Source organism: Seriola aureovittata, chromosome 13 (genome assembly GCF_021018895.1).
Source record: "Seriola aureovittata isolate HTS-2021-v1 ecotype China chromosome 13, ASM2101889v1, whole genome shotgun sequence".
Classification (NCBI taxonomy): domain Eukaryota; kingdom Metazoa; phylum Chordata; class Actinopteri; order Carangiformes; family Carangidae; genus Seriola; species Seriola aureovittata.
Genome location: NC_079376.1, coordinates 14,469,373 through 14,491,111, shown reverse-complemented (window position 1 = coordinate 14,491,111; position 21,739 = coordinate 14,469,373). Strand labels below are relative to the sequence as shown.

Genomic DNA, 21,739 nt, shown 5'->3' with positions numbered 1-21,739 from the left:
TTGCTTCAAAGAATTTACAAAAGCTGGGGTTCTCTGTGGTAATGTGAAGCATGCTCACACAGCATTTATTCTGGTTTGCTTATTGGTCGGTGCATGCTTCTTATGCACTCCTCATTTATAAATCATAAGTGGGGCAGTAGGACTTGAAATGATTCTCTCACAGACTCTAGATGTACTGTACATAATGCACTGATCTGTGAATGTGCAACAGCAGGGAGAGGTTTAGGCCAAACCACTGGATGAAATTTAAATCTTATTGCATACTACATTTACTGATTTACATAATAGAACATGTGCACACTATATTTGCTTTCTGTCATCAAAACATACATCTTTGCAGTTTCCCTGTTCTAGGATTGGAGAGAGACCCAATGTGCTACAGACACTGTGGTGGAGCTACTGTGCGTGAGCAAAGCAGGGATTGGTCCAGAGCTCTGCCACTCAAAGAGCAAATACTCTCCGACTTCCTCTGTCCTCCTTTCCTGGTGCAGCCTGGGAGGAGGGAGGGGAATGGATCTTTTCTGTGTGAGTCGCCGGAGCTCCCTCAGCCTGCTCCTTACCACCTGTCCTTGACTTACTGTGCACAGACAAGACTGAGAGGAAGCTGTGCTGCTTACTGATCCTCCAGCACCTTTCTATCTGTGTTTATGTGAACAGCTGCTTGTTTTTCTTTTTTTTTTTTTTTTTTTTTATCTTTCACTTCGTGTGTGGCTGTTTCTTTCTACCTGTGGTGCTTCAGTGGAGTGGCGAAGAGAGGAACGTCTGTCCTCAGCCGGTGGAGGTCTGATGGGAGGCAGTGCTGGCTCTGGCTGGGACTGGGGATGCTGAACGGGGGGAGGGAGGGCCTGTTTGAGCTGGGACAGCAGCTCCAGCAGCAGGGGGAGTACCAGGCCGCCCTCCACTGCTTCCTCAGCTGCCTGTTGGGACTGACCCATGTGCAGAGCTTCACCTCTCTGCCCAACTGCCTACACCAGGTGAGATAGATGGGGACTGGGCACACACACACACACATACACACATGCTACCTTTCTTTGTCTACCACACACATACCAACATGCATGTACATATTCTTTACAGGCATCCAGTAAATCTGCTGTCTCATGTATTTGCACAGCTGTACAGACACATTTGTCTCACTTCTCCTTCAGAGCATCATAAATGATCACACACCACAGCACACAGGACACATTCAACCTTGATATCTCTAACACCAATGTCAAATCTAACAGCACACTCCATCATGTGCCCCTGTGTTGACACTGTCAGATCATTTCCATCTCAGTAGGATGATAGTGATAGTTTGCGTGCTGCTAAATGAGGTATTGCATGGAGAATGCAGGACTAATACAGTCAGAGTGTTGTTAGACAAATCATATTGTTAAAAACACTTGTACCCAGTTAATGTCTGTCCCATTGTGTGTGGGCTATGTTTTGCTATTTATGAGGTCACGGGCATTAATGTTTTGGCACTGTGCAGCCGGGCCAAAGTCTTAGCAGATTACACACTACTTTACAAAGCCCTCCTACAAAGGCAAGGCTGCAATTTTAATTCTGTTTAGTCGCACCCGGAGGAATGTCCCTGATGTCAAAACATAGCCTTTACTCCAGAACTTTGGAACGTGTGGCATGATGTTGACCAGACCGAAGGTGCTGCGAGGAGAGCAGAATTACTTGTTATGACAGCCCATGACATCATGCAGACACACACACACACACACACACACACACACACACACACACACACACACACACACGGGAAACATGTTGGAAATTAATTATTTAATATTTAATCATGTCCCTTGGTTGTTTTTTTGTGCTTCACAGATTGCAGAGCTCTTCATCACTGAAAAGAATTGTATCCTTTACTCACAAAATCAGGGACAATCGGTCTCTGCTCACCATCACATGTCTGACACTTTTACTTTCACCGTCCCACAAGCGTTAGCAAGCGGCTAACTATAAAACTAGCATTCCATTTCTGTGAGGTGAACGTGTAAAGGATTGTCAGTGGAGAAACTCTAGCACAATGGAGGATGTAGACCCATTATAGAAAGCAGCATAAACCGAGAGGGATGAGTGGATGTCTTTGGGCGAGTTCATAATAACACATTTGTCCCAGAATGCCACATGTTTTGTGTGTCGTTCAGACTGTGTGTCTGTCTCTTAAGAGGATTTGTAAGCTCTTATCTCTTCACAACAGAGAGAGAGAGAGAGAGCACTAATTAACCTGTATCTACACCGACTAGCCTGTGCATCGCCACCTCACTGCTTCTATAAACTATAGCAGTATAGGACATACACTAGAGATAATAGAGCGGTGTTATGTTTCGGGATATATTACCTCCATGGCTTCTCTCCCCGTTACTGAGACACTCCAACACTTAACTTGCCAGCTCAGGTTATCTACCTCAGCAAGGCTCTACCCCTCACTGTCCATTTTCCAAAACAGGTCAATTTGCTGAGCTGAGCTTCATCAATAGCCATCAGAGTTGGCCCCTCTCAGAATGAAAGGGTTGCTACTTAAGAGGGTCATCCACCATGACAGGGTTAAATCTTTTGACATACAGTTCTTTATTACATAACATCATAAATAGTAATGGTGTCATGTCGTGTAAAACGTTATGTATGGTAGAGTTACCATGTTTTAGTCTTTTACCTATAGTATGAATGTAACCAGATCTTACACGGGTCAGTAGCAGAGAGGAATAATCAGAAATGCAGAAAAAAGTAGATATGACACAAAGAACAGAGCAAGAATATAATCTAATGTATAAATAAATCCGATCAGTGTGGGTTAAAAGCCCTTAGAGTATTTGTCTGTTAATGATTGGTATGCTGTGTGAAAAGATTTGGTCATTTTCCAGTAAAATGTTCGTTCGGTTTTCTCAGTATTTCTCATGTGCATCATCAGAGCAGGGGCAGTGATGTTGTGGTTTTTGCGATGGTCCTTCGAGGAGCAAGGTGAAGGGTCGTCGAGCTCAAACCGGGAGCAGGATGTGGGAACTTTGCTGTTTCACAGGAACGTTTACAACAACAGCAGCATTTACAGTGTCTCCTCACATGCTGTATCAGAGTCTAACCAAATCCATGATTAGTAAACAAGGCTCAATTTCCATATGCAGAGTAGCCTAATTTCACCCTGGTGTTCTGGCTTTATTCCAGACAAATATACTATGTTAGGTGCAGTCGATTGTGATAGTGGCAGTGCCATGACCGCTTAAGGTTTGATGTATTGTTATCAGAGCTGGCAGTATGCACAAGTGACCTTTGTCCAAAGCCAAAAGCTCTTTTGGCTGCCGAGTGTTTGCTGATACATGTTTCTTGGAAAGTATACTGACCTGGACAAATTGACTTTAATCTCATATAAAAGGGAATAACAGATTAAAAAAATGTGCATATCCTATTTTTACATTTTGAGTGGATATGCAATATTGAAATTAGTAGTAGACAGTCACAAGTAGCTTAAGAACACAAGCCAATCAATATAGTACGATCACATTAAACTCTACAGGAAATCCCAGAATCCTGCTGGGAGGAGTTGAGAGTGAACGTCATGAGGTTATTTCTGTGCACTCTAGGCGGAGTTATGCAGCACGTGCGATCAGATATGCCTTTGAAGGTGCTAGTGTTAATGCAAGTTCTTGTCGAGTTTTGGAGTGCAGTCCAATTGCCAGCTCATGGGGTGGTTGGTTTGTGTGTGTGTTTATTTGTGTGGCAATGAGTAGAATGGAGCCCGTTCCCTGGAGAGTGTTGTGTGAGGTTCCTGCCGTGGCGTTGCTGTGGTCCAGCCAGGCTAAGAATAGCAGGCAGAAGTAGTGCTCTGACCTTTGATGAAGGCCATTCCCTTAATCCTCCTGCCCAGATGGTCCACCTCATACTCACCTTACTTCCCACTGCCAGATGACTCCCAGGAGCTGGGACACGTATAATTAATTTCTATTCATCCAAAACATTGTTACCACATTTGTGTTATTGTGTGCAATTATAATATCATCCAGGGAGATTTGTTATTAAAAATGCTGGGTTTTAATGACGGGTTGCTATGTCATCTCTTGATGTACTGTAGATTAAATTATTCAGATGTGCATCTACTAATAGCTTTTCAACATCCACCCATCACCATCTATCTTATTTTATGGTATCTTGGGGCACTCATCAGCTGTAAACATTTTTCTATCTTTAACCTTTCTGTATGAAAACTGTCCTTTCCTTTTGTAGAGGACCATGCGTACAGTTGGATTTTAACTGGATCCTGGTTTCCTGGTGGATGTGCGGCTTGCTTGTTTTGTTCCCTCAGTAGTGTGGAGTGCTGACATTATTCTCCTAGTGACAAAATGAAGGAAACCAGCTGCTGTGGTTTTCAGATCCAAGCTTAACTGTTCTTTGAGAGTGGAAAACTATTATCCATCTTTCCAACCTCAGTATAAAAAATGTAGCTATATTAAAGTGTAATTGGAAAGTAGTGTGATCATCAAAACCGAAATACCTAGAATGGAATTTGTAGTGTTTTACACTTGAGAGATCTGTTGTTAAGTAGGACATTTAGACAGGCAGGGCTGTGTTTATTTTAAGCATTCTCTGTCCCATTGGTCTTTAAATTCACCTGACAAGCATCAGTGGTGTCATTTTACAGTGGGATGGACACTACATACGCAAAGTGGTTTTGACAAAGTGAACAGCCTCTATTTTTAGGATGCTTTAAATAGACAGTCTTTTCATGGAAACAAAAGTGGTATTCAGGTCTATCAAAAGGAGGCAAAACAAAAGATGAAGCCAGACATTAAAAAAAAGGAATGTGATACTAGATATGAGGTGTAATCAGATACAAGTATATTGTGAGAGTCGGCAAACTTGTTTTACATCAGAGTTGCTCCATTTGAAACAAAAAGCCACAAACAGCAGATAACAGTACAAAAACAATGGCACAGACACCAGCTGTTGAAATCTGTGTTGCAAAATCCAGACCTCAAGATCAACAGACTGCTTTGGATTACTACACATTGTGTTTGCCCAAAGGGGTCATTCTTAAGAGGGATGAGAAAAAAAAAAAAAAAGCAGTGTTGAACTGGGCAACGAGGCTGTTTTTAACATCAACAACTGACTAATCCTGTTGACAACTGAGGCTGATCCTTCACCCATATAAACAGATGGGAAGGCCCTCCAGTTCATTCAGGCTGAGAAAATGTTCTATGAGGTGGCACTGATCGAGCTCACGGCTCTTCAGGGGAGTACAGGCAAGTACTTTTGACATTACGGTATTGGTAAATACTTTTGGGAATATACGTCCATATATTGTATAAATTGTTTGTATTTTGTGCAATTTAAGATGTCTTTGATGGTGCATGTTTTGTTTTTTGGTTTGTTTTTTTTCAAGTTGTTTATTTATATTTTTGGAAGGCTTAAATTTCTTTTAATTAAAAATTAAAAGAAAAACACGTGTAATTTGGCATTAATTTTATAATTATTACCAAATGACATAGTTATTTATATGGAAACCTTCAAGAAAAATGAGAAAAATAACTTTTTTTTTTCTCTTGACTTTTGGTAGATTGTGGCCAATGTCAAATTTTATTTTTATTTGATTTTAAGGCTGTTAGCAAGGCACCACATACAGTAAAGCTGACTTTGTTTGTAGTAGGCAGCTTTCCAAAGTGAGTTGTGTGTAACCTGCAACTACAAACTAACCAGCAAATAATATATAAAATGCTTTTCTCTGTAAAACCCCAAAAAACTATGAAAGGATGTCCCATTTTACCCAAGTCCATCTTTGTTTACAAAATACCTGGTGGAGCTTTAAGTGAGCGTTCACAGCAAGGCCGCTCATTCATCACCTGCTGCTGCTCCAGACGTCTGCCTCTTCCTCTCTGTCTGCTGCTGAGGCAGCAGCGCAGTGTAGCGTGGGCGCAGCGGAGGAGGTCGGGGACAGGCATAGTAGAAGACAAATGGCCACACTTTGCACTATCTCATTAGGAGCTGTGTGTCGCTATAGAATACTAAGGCCCCTGATTCAGCACTCACTCAGATTCAATGTTGGACTTCTCCAGGGGCAGAGCTGGTGCTGTAGCTGCAGCTTACAAACTTCCTTCCTCTCCCCGGTGTATTTTCAAACGTACCCGTCTCTGTATTTCCCCACTGACAGCTGACATAATTGTCATTCTGTGGTTTTTGTCACACAAACAAAAGTCTTTACCTGTTACAACAGTTTATTTGCACTTTCTCTCCGCATGGATTACAAGCCATTTCCACTTCCATTATTGTATGTGTTGTGTGTAGAGTTTGCTTAGTGTGGACAGTACATACTGTATGCTTGTGGTTTGTCACCGTGTGCGTGTGTGTGTGTGTCTCAGTGTTCCAGTGGGCGTGGTGAGTGTGTTGTTTGACTCCCTTATCTGCTCTCTCCTGCCCTTATCTCTGCTCTCTTGTCTCCAGTCGTCAGTTGGCTCCACTGTGCTGTTCAAGCTTAAAGTCTGCAGCAGTGCCAGACAGGCTAATAGCCAGATACCCAGGCTTTTCAGGCTCTTTTTTTCAAACTCTGTGCAGTAGTAGGGAGGTAAAAAGAGGAAAGACTAGTGAGGAGACAGGGATAGATAGAAAGGCTGAGTGGTTTGTTGGCGGGCTTACTGTGATTCCATGCCCTGTGTTTGTGTAACAGGGCCTCAGGAGGAGGCTACACTGGGCTCTGCGGGATGGACAACCCCAGAGGAGCTTTCGGAGCAGGCCTCCCAGGCTCAGCACCTCGAACGGCTGGCTCAGCTCTGCATCATGAGCAAACAGTAGGTAAAACTGTGTCCTGCTGTAGCTTCTGTTGTGGTATAATTAATGGGGCGTTACATCCTCTGTGGGCTCATCATGAGTGACTGTATAGTTATATAAATCCACTTTTATGACTGTTTTATTGCCAGTTTTGCATACAGTTAATGTTTGAGTTGCATTTGACCCTTCATCATTTCACAGAGCTGAAGTGAAAATGGTGCTGATTCAGGTGTAACAAAGCAAACAATATATTGCTTGTTATCAGTTTTATTTTGCAAGCAGCAGCTCAGTTTGTAATGACAGAAAACTAGCTCATTTGTTTATAAAGTAAAACTCTCAGCTTAGTTTACAAGATCAGACAAGAGATCATTCTGGTATAAATATTTTACTGAATGAAATTAAGTATTTGTCTTGCTTGAGTAAATTTGCATGACAGTTTTAAAAACCCACTTTTATCTATTATAGTTAGTAATGCTCTGACCTTGTCACAAATGGGGCATTTTTGGTTACACACAAAACAAATGTAAGCATCGTGTCCACTGACACGTCCACACGTTTGTTTTTCTGGAGTGGAAATTCTTTCAACTAGATAAAGTCCAGCTCCAAGTTTTTTTTAGCCCGAGTTGAATTTCCCTGTAGATGTAGAGAAAAGAGACACCGCACTCTACGTGAGTGTTACAGGAGGAACATCTTAACTGGATCTGGTGTCTCCTGTTGCAGGGGTACTTTGTTAGGCCGCAGCATGCACCCATTTTCTGTGCCTCTGTTGTCATTGTTGGGATTAGGTCAGTTAACGTGATTGCCAGAGAGGGTGACGGAGAGTGGAAGGTTTTGCTCTGCTGAGGACGAGTCATGGTGCTTCATTAATGCAAGGAGCATACAGTAGTTAAACTTCAATGAGGTGGTACCGATTCTGGTAGGAAATTTGATTCTGCTCTTTGATAAGCCCTAAAAGCCCTTACTCCCCCCACCATAAGCTTCAGACCCAATCTCTCTTTCCTAGAGACAGGAAGTGGTAATACTCCTTATCTTTCAGTGATGTCGTAGGAAGTGCTTTGGGCCAGCAAAGGGCTTTTCTGTCTTTGCCGATCAGATGTCCCTGAGAAGGTCCTTCTAAAGCAGTGCAAACTGACACCTGGCCATTACTAATTGAAGGGAAGTGTGGGTTTGGAACAGCGAAGCTGACATCTGTCACACTAAACAGAGCTTGCTCTACATCTATAGGCACACGTGAGGGTGTGAGGGTGATGACTGTCCTTGGCTGCTTTTCCAGGGCAGATATGAGAGGAACAGCTGGCAAATCCTCAGTGCGCCACATCATGTTCGCCTAGCTTAGCACTAAGCAGAAGAGTGGTGGAAGAGCATGAGTCAGTAAACCAACCTGTATACACCATGCTGTCTGTAATTCACCTTGGACAATAGACAGGCGCATTCAGTGCTGGCAAAAATAGAAGGCTTCCACTTCCTCCTTAAGGCACCTGAGCACCCGCAGCCCTGCTGTCTCTGTCCAATCACAGCACGCGCATGTTTAGATTCGTCATGCTGCTGTAAACACTGAAACCTGGCAATACAGCACAGGTCACTACACTTGATTAAGATCAGGTATTGTTACCATCTTTGGAAATATTTACTGTGTTTATGTTTTGCGATAGAAGGAGAATGTGCTCAGAAATTCCATCTGATAATTCAGAGGCATCCATTTTTAATAGACAGCTTTTATTTTCCAGTGCCGCAGATTATAAGTGGTAGTGCATTTGTTTAATGGGGCCATTTTCCTTTCCTTTTCCTTTCAGACCTCACCTTGCCCTAGAATACAGCGGTAAGGTATGTACATTTCATCATTCTCCTCACTTCTTCTCCAGATTTTTGAACAAATAAAACATTTAATGGTGTTTTTGTCTAATCTTTAAATTCATGTCTCTGCATCTTTCAGGCTACAAAGATCCACCAGAGGGCCTTTGGTAATGATCACCCAATTACAGCCAGAAGCCTGGAGCTTATGGCCACTGTCTACGCTGAGATTGGCAAGACTGAATATTCAGGTAAATACTCAACAGGGAGGAGCGACACAGGGTGGCACAGCAAACACTACTGTCATTCTGAGGTAATGTTACAACATAGGGATGACGTCCACATCTAGGCTGATAGTCAGTGAAAAAACAAACATCAGTGTATGATTCAGAAAACAATAGTGGAGGACACCTCTCTCAGTAATTTAACAGTGTTAACACTCAGTCTGACACGTGAGGGTGGAGACCTTAGTGTCTCATGAGGCCCGACAACACACAGAACAGTGATGTTAATGTTAAGACCAAGTTCTCCCCTCTGCTTTAGAGAGCACACAGCAGAGTGTGGATGTGCTTTAAGGAACTTGAGTTAGCCTTTAAACCATGTCAACCCACAAAAATGCTGAATTAATAAACACTTGCAGTCATGTTGGACACAAGAGTGGTTTTATGCAGAGCAAAAAAGGAAATGTAGCTTTGTGACAGTTTGAGGGCACATTTCTGTTGTACAGTATGAATGTATGCTTGGCTTGCATTAAGAGGGAGCAACACTCTGCCTGACTCTGAACTCTGCATTTTTGTGAAGACTGCTGTGGTGTAAAAAATCAGTATGAAGAAACCAGCCTTGTTGTTGAGTCAGCTTTCAGAGGTAGTGGAGCTGAACACAACCAGCTACATAAAGACAGCCATACAGAGGATTTACAATTATTTCTTGTTGTTCACCTCAGATGGCCTCAAACATGTTTGATGAAATGGTGAAAAAGCTGAGGGTCAGAGAGCTGTGTTGAGCATTTATGTTGCTGTATAGCAGTGAGTTAGGTGTAAGCTACTGGACCAGTTCTAGGTTCAGAGGAGTGGTTGAATAATGTGTAAGAGACTGAAGCAAGAGACCTTACATGAAATAGCCGGCAGGTACAAATTCCATGGGTTACACACACACACAGAAACAGAAGAGATCCAAGCCCAAAGTCCCTCCTTGGGAAAAAAACAAAACTGGCCTGTACAACAAGGCTTACAGAAAAAGTCAATTTAATAACAACATAAAGATTACCATTAACAAGAATAACAGTCACTCAATAACAGTTTGTTTTTTGCCAACACAAAATGACTTGAACACAAAAATGGTGGCAGTTTCCTTGCACCGTTAGCTTCCACATATGGTGAAAATTACTCAGTTTGTGTGAAATACACTCTCAAATTGTTATGAAAAGGAAACATATTTGCATTCACTTGTCTAAACTAACTCAAGATACAATTATACACTCCACAAAATGAGTTTCCATTTTTGCTGATCGAAGACAAAGCATTAATTAACTCCTTCACTGGCCAGAACACTCTTTTCTCGAACTTGACAAAACAGAATAAACTCACCAAAACCGTGCTGGTTAATGTTCGCAATACTCAAACAATCCCAGGCTTCGCTTCAGTCGGGAAAACCTCAAGTTTTCTTTAGTTTTTTCTTAACTCAACAGAATATGAAAATATCTTTAGATCTGCTGGTTCTCTCTACTGTCGCTACCTTTCTTCCTTCAATACACTATCATTTATACTAAGAACCATCTCTACCACAAACTTCTATCTATTTATTGCTTTAGTTTTTTTTTCCATTTAAAATATTTTTCTATTTACTATATTTATTGCTCTGCTTGTTTACATGTCAGTGTTTGTAACCTTGGTCACAGAGTGGTTGTAGATATCGCTGCAGATCAGCACACACTCATGCACTTCTTGTGACCTTTTATTTTGTATTGTACACAGAGGAATCCTCCTTGACCCACAGTGAGATGCTTCAACAGGGGCATGTTTAAGTGTTTGCAGCTCTCGTCACCGAGATACACTTCACTGTAAACTGGGTCAGTCACTCTGCCTCTGCTAACAAATCATCCGTGTGGGTTTGTGAGGTGAAATAGAATATATCAGTTGTAGTTAGACTGTAGTACTTTGTGCAGCAGTATGTGGGAATATTTGGTGATATATTGAAACTATAATTACCCCAAACTACCCACTACTACTTAGGGAATGTCTGAAAATTATTTGGGCAGCTGAACCTTATGGTTCACTTTTTAGAAAAGCTCTATTAAAATTTTCAGTCCACCCTCCCATTGACTGACAAACACCCTCCCCCTAATATCTCAAAATAATATCACATTGTTGAATTGGTACAACTTTAATTATTTAAACTTTAGGTGCATACTGAATTCAAAATATTATGTCTACCACATAATATTTAAATGGAACAATAATTTTCACAATATCCACCAAAATTCCACCTTAGAAATGACGGCAGTAAATAACCAGGGACAGGGAAGGGAAGGCTAAAATAAAATAGAGATGTAGGGTGAGAAAATTTCTCACTTCCTCTTCCGAAAATGTTGGACTACTCTCAGCAAAAAAAAAGAAAATATATCTAACAATCTGGTGTTTTGTCTCCCTCTTCCCCTTTATAATTTTCACAGAGTCTCTTATGGAATACATTTAAACAAAAAACGAATCATAACTGATGTAATATGAGTTGTGTAATATTTGACCATCTTTCAAAAGTTGGCAGTGTAATTAATTTTAATAAGGTGGTATTCACATGTGTGTGTTTTTAACCCTGACCTGAAATCTTCTTTAAGGAACAGATTTATCTAACGTAAGAAAGTTTATTCAAATAATGGCTAACCAAATTCACATCAGCCATTTGTATGAAAATTTGTTTTAAAATCTGGCCTGAGAATTTTCATACAAATGGCTGCTGCTTATCTAAGTTTATTATTGGTATATTATTTCATAGATAAAACATAATTTACTCTTCAATCAACCAGTCTCATTGGCTGTTGTGGTTGTAAATGATCCAGGACAGTAACAGAATGACCTATAAATTTGTTAAATCACTGCTCAGTCAGGAAAGTGACAGATCTTATTTGTATTTAGTTCGAGAGATGAGAAACTGTCAGACAATAGAAATGAAATAGCAACTAGACTGAGCCTTTCTTTTTTCCTTTTCGAAATACCGGGCTGTTGTACATTTATTTTTAGAAAAGGTGATGAGATCAATGCAGTATTTAAATTTGGTGAATATCAATAGAAGGTATTTATTGAAGTACTGGAATAGTAAGTATCAAAGTGCAAACATACTGTGGAAAGCGAGCTGGACTTTTTTGAGCTCTACCTGGCACTGACAGAGTTAACACTGGCGTCTTTCTCTGTCACATTTGCATGTGTGATTTTGTATGTTTAACTTCACCTCATCGTCTGTCTTCAGAGTAGACTGCAAACTCAAGTGTGAAGCAGCACTTGATCACAACTCATGTGCTGTGTGGTCATGGTTCTCTTCATAGACTCCCTGGGTCAGTGTGTGTCTGCACTGTCCAAACGCTTCGCTGCTGCAGAGTCCATCAGAGACACTGTCAACGGTCTTCCTCATTCCCACCGGGAGAAACACTCAGAGATCCGCCACAGAAAGGACACGCACCATCAACAGGAGGACACACCGAAACCTAAGGTAAAGAGAACAACACCTGCAGGCATCTTCAGCGGCTTGTTTGTAAAAGATCTGTGCCTTCCAGCTGTTTGCCGCTGCTCTTTGAATTTTATCAGGAGGTTGTAATGAGTATACTCATCCTGAACTGTATCTAATGTAGGTAACCAACGGCAAAGTCCCCACCTCCATTCTTAAGAGGCCAAGCCCCAACTACGGGTCAGACACAGAACCAAACCACAGACGGAAAGGCGAGCGGAGGGTTCGATTCAGGGAGCCAGAGACCACAGTACATGGTGAGAAAACGTACAAGTGAACAGTTTGCAGTGAGTCCAGCCTGCTCTGTCAGAGACGATCAGATGTGTTTGTGCACCAGAGAACATGCTGCCCTCTGGTGCTTCAGCGCCTCGACCACTAGTCCAGTGACTGAATATCACCCATATTTTCTGCAGCCTGTCTATATCAGCTCTACATTTACACAAAGACGAATAAGGGAATGCACTGATACAGTAACAATATGAATGTTATTTCAATTATTTATAAAAAGTTTCTTCAAAATTTGTGCTATCTCAGCTTACAGAGCCCTCACCCCATATGTAAGAGTGTTTTATATGTACTTGGCAGTGAAGAGAGAGAACAGCATGCATTAAAACATCCATAGATTGCATCGTAAACTATTTCCCCATGGGAATTCTCTACTATTTAAAAATAATGTAATGCCAAGAGACGTCCAAACGTGAGCAAGTGATTTACTCTTCGTAATTAATTATGCATGCAAATGAGGCACCATGAAGTCTGTTCCAGAGAGATAGTAGAGTCTATGAGGGCATAGCAGCTGGTTTGTAGCTGCTGTACATCACAGAGGTTGCCTCTTGTTGACTGACTGGCCTCTTCTCTGTCGGCTTCACAGAGATCCCTTACTGTGACTGTTTAGGTGGTAAGTCTATCTGGAAGTGTTTAGAGTCACTGTGTTAATTTGCATGAGGAAGTGAAAGGAACACTGCACTTTTTAATACTGGATCTAATAAAGTGTGGAAAAGAATCAAGGAGATTGATTTAGATTAGTTGTTAGGTGCAAATTGTGAATAAATTTCCCTTTTGATTAACATTGTTGACTATCATGCAGTACGGATGGAGTTCACTATCACCCCCTTTATAATAATTTTTGAGACACAGAAAACACAGTCTGCGTGACAAAGCTCCACTACCCAATAGATAGTGTAGTCACATTAAATCGTCACATTAAATCATCCCATCAAACACTTGCCTCTTCCCACGTCTTGAAAGAAGCAAATCTGTGCATGTGACAGCTCCTGTCCTCATTTACAAATCAAAGCTGTGAAAAACCGGCGTTGTTTTTCTGTGTGCAGCCTACGAGACGACACCGTCCCGCCCCCACCTCGCCCTGTTCACTTGCCTCTTCCTGCTGATGTCATTCCTGGGTGTGGCCATGTACTGCACAGACCGCCGGCGCCCGCAGCGAGTGTGCGAGGAGCTGGAGGCCGCTTTGGCTGTCTACCTGCTGCATATGAAACAACTTCTTTGGGGCTGCTGGATATGGCTGACCATGCAGTGACTGAGACTGACCACAGGTGGAGACATGGAGCCTCCTTTAATTTTTTTCAAACCCCTCTTTTTCCTATCTTCGAAGGTGCCCAGGCCTACAAACACCTCAGCCATTTGGCAAGGCTCTGTACACTGTCTGTGGTGTTGAACCACTTTCACAGTGAAAAGGAAAAAAATTTACGATCCCAGAAATATGTAGCTTCCATGTCTGTATGTATATATGTATTAAGGTGGTGGGCATGCCACTCCTCTTTTAAGTTGTAATGACATTTTGCACATCTGCAATGTTGATGCTCACATATAATGCTCATTTAATCACCACAACCATGAGATTTTTCAGTTCATGTCACAGTCTATTGTATGTGAGTGAATGTTTCCATGGAATGCACATATTTATTTTGCTACGGTACATGATTTGTGTATATCAGATATTACACAGAACTGAATGTGTATATATGGATCATTATACTAAGGACTATCACTATAATCAGCCTTGTATTTGCACATAAATGAATGTAGAGATGTTTGGAAACAGCTTTGATTGGCACAGCACACATTCAAGAGGAAGAGTATGGAAGCACAAATGTGTAAACTGTTCGATAATGAAAGAAAACACAGGGCTGCATCACTTCACAGGTTGAATGACTAACAGATGATAAACACCTCTTTCTTTACAGACTTGATACTGTCTGTTTGTCTGTATGGCTGACTGTCAGCTGACTCCTAGTTTCACTGAGGGGAAAATCTGCAGCACAATATTATCTATCATCGAAGAGAATATACTCAAACAGAATGAATGCTAATGCTTTTGACAGTGTTCCTCTTTATAACTGCTTGAATCCCACAAAATATCCTTTATCCTAAATGTTATTTATTCTTCTATACTGTATATCTGCATCTACGCAAATATCCAACTTTCAATTATTTTAACTTTTTTAACTTTTTGTTTTGTTACATTTCTATTTAAAAACAATAATATTCAGGTTTTAATCATGATGTCAAATGCTCATCCAGCTTTCGACAAGTGTACAGACGGGTGTGGGCTCAACAAATATTTGCATTAAAAAAATAAGGATTGACTCCTTATATAAGGTTCATTACTGTTTTTCAGGCCAAACACAGAAATATGACAGAATCAGATACTGTCTGTTATTATAGAGTCTCTTTATCAAATAAAGCAATTCAAATTCAAACAACCAAACCACCACACAAATGGATCATAGGGATCAAAGGGCACAGTGATGCACATCCCACAGACCTCTCATTATGAGCAATAACACACATCACATTGTTTCCAGTAAAACATTGTCCTTTATATAACAGGTTTCAGGGAACTCAAAGGAGAAGCGTTGGATTTTGGAGATCTCACATTTGAATGTCAAAGCAATATGAGGTTAATAACGCCTGCATAGAGGAAAGAAACACTCTCAACTCTGTACTGTCAAACTAAATTGTCATTAGCAATAAAACAATACCCAGTGAACTCATGTCCTGTATGTGCACATTTAGCTTAACAGCTGCATTTCACGGCTGTCCAAACATTTATGGTCACTTTGAAAGAAGTGCCTTTATGGAGGGTTTTCTTAGTTCCTACTGTTTTATGATTTCAATTGTTTTGAATAAAACTGTCATTGCCTATCAAAGTCAAGCAGATGACTTGCTTTCTTCCTGTAATGTCTGACAATAAGCGGGTATGTGACGTGAATGGAGCAGGGAGAGAGATGCATGCAGGTACAGTTGTGCGTCTATTCACAGTAATGCAGTATATTGGTTTGTAGCCTTTAAAGTGTGAGGGAGAAGCCTGAGTTACTATATGGCACAATATAGGATCTGTTTGTTTTTTTTTTTTTAAATCTCACACAAATTGCTTAAAGCATTTTTGTACCGGCTGCCTGATACATGATATACTTTGTTGTTTTTATAAAACACCTTTATGAAACTGTATGAATACACTGCAAAAGCACACATCATTTTACTTTGCTGCAGCATGCAAAGAATTCTCACTTCACCGAGAGGCAGTGCAGAGCCTACCAGAAAAAAAGCCTATAGGAACACATTTATTGGTGTATAAAACAAAAGAACATCCCTTTACATCTAAAAACCACCCTATTAATTTGTCATGCATTAGGTCCATGCAGAAGTTTCACAAAGACAACATGATCCATCTGCCAATCTGTCCATTAATACTGTGTTGCTAAATAGAAATTCACGGGTGGAGAAAAACTGGGTGTACATTTTCACTGAATGGTTTTAATCAAAGCTATCAAAGCTTAGTTATGGTTGTGTGTCTTGAAGAGGAACGCACACAGTGGATGAATAAACTTGACAAAGCAGGACTCTTCAAGGATTAGCAACCATTGGAAGGGTTTTTTTGAGGGGAAATCAATCATCTCAGGAGAACAAAGCTAAAACCTGCGGGTTGATTCAATCCGTGGTCAATGGGAGCAAAAGCCAATTGATTTTGATTGTCTACAGAGGCAAACATTGGTGTTTCTCATGGCAGGTGAGAGGACGGTACGGTTGAGTGTGAATGTGTGTGTTTGTGCATCGTCTAGATTTTTCTAGATCAGGCCGGTCTTGAGGTCAGAGCTGTGGCGAGAGGAGCGGCTGAGCAGCAGGTCCTTCTCGTGGATCAGGCTGTCCAGCAGGTCCTCTTGTCTGTAATTGTGGTAGACCTTCAGGAAGGCCATCACTGCGATCCCAAGCCAGGTGAGCCAGGCAGCCCACAGGCCGAACTGAAAGAATGAGGGAAATCATTGTAAAAACAAGACTGAGATTCAGGATTTTGTCTGGATGATACCATAAGAAAAAAACTACCTGAGCTATAGCAAACTGGTCATAAAAAGCAGAGTTGTCCAAGCCAAGCTCTAGATCAGTGCCCTGCAGCTCCTCACAGCTAGAAAGGAAAAAAGAATTATACAAATAAACAGGCATTTCGGAGAACCACTGCACTGTATGCGGAAATTCTGTGTCAGTAGAGGTGATGTGTTGCTCTCTCACCTGCTGGGCATGGTCCCACCCTCAGTGATCGCGTCGCACCACAGGTTGAAACCCACACTAACAATTGTGCTGGACAGGAAGACTGTGAACACCACCAGGGAGCTGATCAGCAGGTTGAGGAAGGCGTTGAATATGGAGCTGTATGCAAATGGAAAAAAAACTGTCTCTGCTTAGCGTTTAAATAATTCTCAGTAATTTTTTTTTTCTTGAAAATGTAGGCCTGTAAAACTGAAACACGGTCTGAACTATTACACAGCATCATCTACATCTCTATGATGAATGATGCCTCTGAGTCACACATGCTCACACAGGCTGTGACTGATGTCACAAGATACCACAGTATGTGATTCTGATTTTTCAAAGGCAACACAAGTGTGTTCCCTCCATCTTTATCATGGAGGGCGACAATGACTGGTCGTTTTTATAGGGTTTATTCTCTGGTTTGTTTATCTCATTTCATAACCTTTAATACAGCACATAATCTATAATTCTGTCAGAATAGCGCGCAGACAAGGGCGTGGGAGATGGACAGAAAAACACATTTACATTGAGCCGTTAAACCTGCGTGGTATAGCCTGTCCTATGGAGCTTTTGATGGAGCTGGTGTTGAAATGTGTTGAACGAGCACAAGTGAACTGTCACTCACTCATCGTGTCCTTTGCACAGGAAGAACAGCAGCCTCCATGCCTGCACTGCGGACAGAATAAGAGACGCTATCCCAACAAAAGTGATGAAGCTGCAGGAGGACTCGGGTCCCCACTCCTCCACGATGAAGCGCTGCTTCGACACAGTGATGTTCTCATTTTGCCACATACCCCGCGTGAAGAGCAGGCATTTCCCACGGAAATCCTCCGTGTTTTCGGATAGAGGCACTACTGCAATGAAACCGAATACGAAGGCTAAAAAATAAAGAATGCACTGGGCGAAAATTAAATTATCGAGGGCCATTTTTCTGTCTCTCTATCTTGTGCTCTCTGCGTCCAGGAGAAACTGCGGCTGCGCAGTGGAGGCAGAGAGGAGCGGACTAGCAGCATCCGACGACGCGCTCTGCTGCAAATTAATGAGCAGGCTGAGGCCTTCAGGGCCAAGCTGTGGAGATACTCCGCTTCACTGGTGTTCCCATTCGCAACAGTTTTTTAAGTATAAGTCATGAAAACGTCAAAGTATAGTGAGGCATAAAAACGTCATAGTAGAGTGAGGCTTTAAAATGTCAAAGTATAGTAAGGCATTTAAAGTCATAAAAACGTCATAGTATATTAAGGGAATAAAAACTCATGAAAAGATGGTTTAGGAAGGCATAAAAAGTCATAAAAACATAGTAGTATAAATAAGCATGGTAAAGTAAAGCATAAAAAGTAAAAGAAAAATGACATCACATGGTAGGTCGTTAAAATCTCATAGTATAAGAGAAGGGTAAAAAGGCATAAAAACATCATAGTATAGTAAGGCATAAAAAATTTAAAAAAAAAAAACGTGTTAGTATAATTAGGCATAAAAAAATCACACTTTAATGAGGCAAAAAAGTCATAAAAGCAACATAGTATAGTAAGGCATTAAATGTCATAAAAACGACATAGTATAGTAAGGCATAAAGAGTCATAAAAATGGCATATTATAATAAGGCATCAAAAGTCATAAAAACTTCCTAGTATAATACGGCATGAAAACATCATAGTATAGTAAGGCAAAAAAAAGTCATAAAAGGGACATAGTATAATAAGGCATGAAAGGTCACTAAAATGTCATAGTATAGTAAGCTAAGGCATAAAAAAGTCATAAAAACGTCATAGTATGGTAAGGCATAAAAAAGTAATAGTATATTAAGGCTAAACAAATCATAAAAATGTCATAGTATAGTAAGGCATAAAAAAACTAATAAAAACGTCATAGTATAGTAAGGCATGAAAACTCATAAAAATTACATTATACAGTAAGTCATAAAAACGTCATACTATAGTAAGGCAAAAAAAGTCATAAAAACATCATAGTATAGTAAGGCGTAAAAAAGTCATAGTATAATGAGGCATAAAAAGTCATAATAACGTCATAGTATAATAAGGAATAAAAATTCATAAAGACAACATAAATTAGTAAGGAATGAAAAATCATGCAAACGTCATAGTATAATAAGGCTTTAAAATGTCAAAGTATAGTAAGTCATATAAAGTCATAAAAACATCATAGTATATTAAGGGAATAAAAACCCATGAAAAAGACATGGTTTAGGAAGGCATAAAAGTCATAAAATATAATAGTATAATGAAGCATGGTAAAGTAAAGCATAAAAAGTCAAAAAAATGACATCACATGGTAAGTGATTAAAATCTCATAGTATAAGAAAGGATAAAAAGGCATAAAAACGTCATAGTATAGTAAGGCATAAAAAAATGTGTTACTACACTGAGTCATAAAAAAAATCACGGTTTAATGAGGCAAAAAAGTCATAAAAGCAACAAAGTATAGTAAGGGATAAAAAGCCATAAAAAAGTCATAGTATAATAAGGCATAGCAAGTCATAAAAACGTCATAGTATAGTAAAGCATAAAAAAGTCATAAAAACGTGATATTATAGTAAGATATAAAGAGTTATACAAAAGACATTGTATAGTAACGCATAAGAGGTAATAAAAATATCAGAGTATAGTAAGGCAAAAAAGTCATAAAAACGTCACAGTATAGCAAGGCATCAAAAGTCTTAAAAACGTCATAGTATAATAAGGCATGTAAATGTCATAGTATAGTAAGGCAAAAGAAAGTAATAATAACGTCATAGTATAGTAAGGCATGAAAAGTCACTAAAACGTCACAGTATAGTAAGGCATAAAAAATCAAAAAAATGTGTAAGTATACTGAGGAATAAAAACATCACAGTTTGATAATGCATGAAAAGTCATAAATTCGTCATATAGAATATAGTATATTAAGGCATAAAAAATCATAAAAACGTCATAGTACAGTGAGGCATAAAAAGAATATAGTATTTTAAGGCATAAAAACGTCATAAAAACGTCATTGTATTTTAAGGCATAAAAAGTCATAAAAACGTCATAATATAGTATGGCATAAAAAGTCATAAAAACGTCATAATATAATAAGGCATGAAAAGTCATAAAAACGACATAGTATAGTAATGCAAAAAACCCGTAAAAAAGTCATAGTATAGTAAGGCATAAAAGGCCATGAAAACGACATAGTATAGTAAGGCATAAAAAGTCAGAAAAATGACATAAAATAATAAGGCATAAAGAGTCATAAAAACGACAGTATAGTAAGGCAAAAAAAAGTCATAAAAACGACATAGTATAATAAGGCATAAAAAGTCATAGTATAGTAAGGCATAAAAAGTCATAAAAAGTCATAATATAATAGGGCAGGAAAAGTCATAAAAACGACATAGTATAGAAAGGCATAAAAAGGCATAGTATAGTAAGGCATAAAAAGTCATAAAAATGTCATAGTATTTTAAGGCATAAAAAGTCATAAAAACGACATAGTATAGCAAGGCATAAAAAGGCATAGTATAGTAAGGCATAAAAACGTCATTAAAATGTCATAGTATTTTAAAGCATAAAAAGTCAGAAAAACAACATAGTATAGAAAGGCATAAAAGGTCATGAAAACGACATAGTATAGTAAGGCATAAAAAGTGATAAAAAATTCATAGTATAGTAAGGCATAAAAAGTCATAGTATAGTAAGGCATAAAAAGTCATAAAAATGTCATAATATAGTAAGGCATAAAAAGTCATAAAAACGACAGTATAGTAAGGCAAAAAAAATCATAAAAATGACATAGTATAATAAGGCATAAAAAGTCATAAAATAATAAGGCATAAAAGGTCATCTAAACGACATAGTATAGCAAGGCATAAAAACTCAAAATAACGTCATAATATAATAACCCATGAAAAGTCAGAAAAATGACATAGAATAGTAAGGCAAAAAACTCGTAATAAAGTCATAGTATAGTAAAGCATAAAGAGTCATGAAAACGACATAGTATAGTAAGGCATAAAAAGTGATGAAAAAGTCATAGTATAGTAAGGCATAAAAGTCATAGTATAGTAAGGCATAAAAAGTCATAAAAACGACATGGTATAGTAAGGCATAAAAGGTCATAAAAATGTCATAGTATAGTAAGGCATAAAAAGTCATAAAAACGACATAGTATAGCAAGGCATAAAAAGGTATAGTATAGTAAGGCATGAGAAGTCATTAAAATATAATAGTATTTTAAGGCATAAAAAGTCGTACAAACGTCATAATATAGTAAGGCATAAAAATACATTAAAACGACATAGTATAGTAAGGCAAAAAACTCATGAAAAAGTCATAGTATAGTAAGGCATAAAAACGTCATACTATAGTAAGGCATAAAAACGTCATACTATAGTAAGGCAAAAAAAGTCATAAAAACATCATAGTATAGTAAGGCGTAAAAAAGTCATAGTATAATGAGGCATAAAAAGTCATAATAACGTCATAGTATAATAAGGAATAAAAATTCATAAAGACAACATAAATTAGTAAGGAATGAAAAATCATGCAAACGTCATAGTATAATAAGGCTTTAAAATGTCAAAGTATAGTAAGTCATATAAAGTCATAAAAACATCATAGTATATTAAGGGAATAAAAACCCATGAAAAAGACATGGTTTAGGAAGGCATAAAAGTCATAAAATATAATAGTATAATGAAGCATGGTAAAGTAAAGCATAAAAAGTCAAAAAAATGACATCACATGGTAAGTGATTAAAATCTCATAGTATAAGAAAGGATAAAAAGGCATAAAACGTCATAGTATAGTAAGGCATAAAAAAATGTGTTACTACACTGAGTCATAAAAAAAATCACGGTTTAATGAGGCAAAAAAGTCATAAAAGCAACAAAGTATAGTAAGGGATAAAAAGCCATAAAAAAGTCATAGTATAATAAGGCATAGCAAGTCAT

General features: G+C 39.0%; 2 protein-coding genes across 2 annotated transcripts; one reads left to right on the top strand and one right to left on the bottom strand.

Annotated features, from left to right (window-relative positions):
• Positions 1-498: 498 nt before the first annotated feature.
• c13h14orf180 (chromosome 13 C14orf180 homolog) lies at positions 499-15,431 on the top strand. Its single transcript, XM_056393558.1, has 9 exons — positions 499-974; positions 1,825-1,855; positions 5,148-5,234; positions 6,653-6,773; positions 8,547-8,577; positions 8,687-8,795; positions 12,083-12,246; positions 12,386-12,518; positions 13,593-15,431. Exons 1-9 carry the CDS (start codon positions 822-824, stop codon positions 13,796-13,798), a joined length of 1,035 nt encoding a protein of 344 aa, XP_056249533.1. The 5' UTR covers positions 499-821; the 3' UTR covers positions 13,799-15,431.
• On the bottom strand, positions 14,936-17,847 carry LOC130180158 (transmembrane protein 179). The gene is made up of 4 exons (XM_056393559.1): positions 17,435-17,847; positions 16,789-16,926; positions 16,606-16,684; positions 14,936-16,523 (listed from the first exon to the last, which is right to left on the bottom strand). The coding sequence occupies exons 1-4, from the start codon at positions 17,734-17,736 to the stop codon at positions 16,350-16,352; spliced, it is 693 nt and encodes a 230-aa protein (XP_056249534.1). The 5' UTR covers positions 17,737-17,847; the 3' UTR covers positions 14,936-16,349.
• Positions 17,848-21,739: the final 3,892 nt, after the last annotated feature.

Bases quoted from the DNA above. Each gene is read 5' to 3' on its own strand.
- c13h14orf180 (XM_056393558.1), top strand. From the start codon at position 822: ATGCTGAACGGGGGGAGGGAGGGCCTGTTTGAGCTGGGACAGCAGCTC. The intron at 6,774-8,546 runs GTAGGTAAAACT...TTTTCCTTTCAG, and splicing joins CTCTGCATCATGAGCAAACA to ACCTCACCTTGCCCTAGAAT. The intron at 12,519-13,592 runs GTGAGAAAACGT...TTCTGTGTGCAG, and splicing joins GCCAGAGACCACAGTACATG to CCTACGAGACGACACCGTCC.
- LOC130180158 (XM_056393559.1), bottom strand. From the start codon at position 17,736: ATGGCCCTCGATAATTTAATTTTCGCCCAGTGCATTCTTTATTTTTTA. The intron at 16,927-17,434 runs GTGAGTGACAGT...ATTTGCATACAG, and splicing joins CTGTGCAAAGGACACGATGA to CTCCATATTCAACGCCTTCC. The intron at 16,685-16,788 runs GTGAGAGAGCAA...TTTCCTTTCTAG, and splicing joins GGTGGGACCATGCCCAGCAG to CTGTGAGGAGCTGCAGGGCA.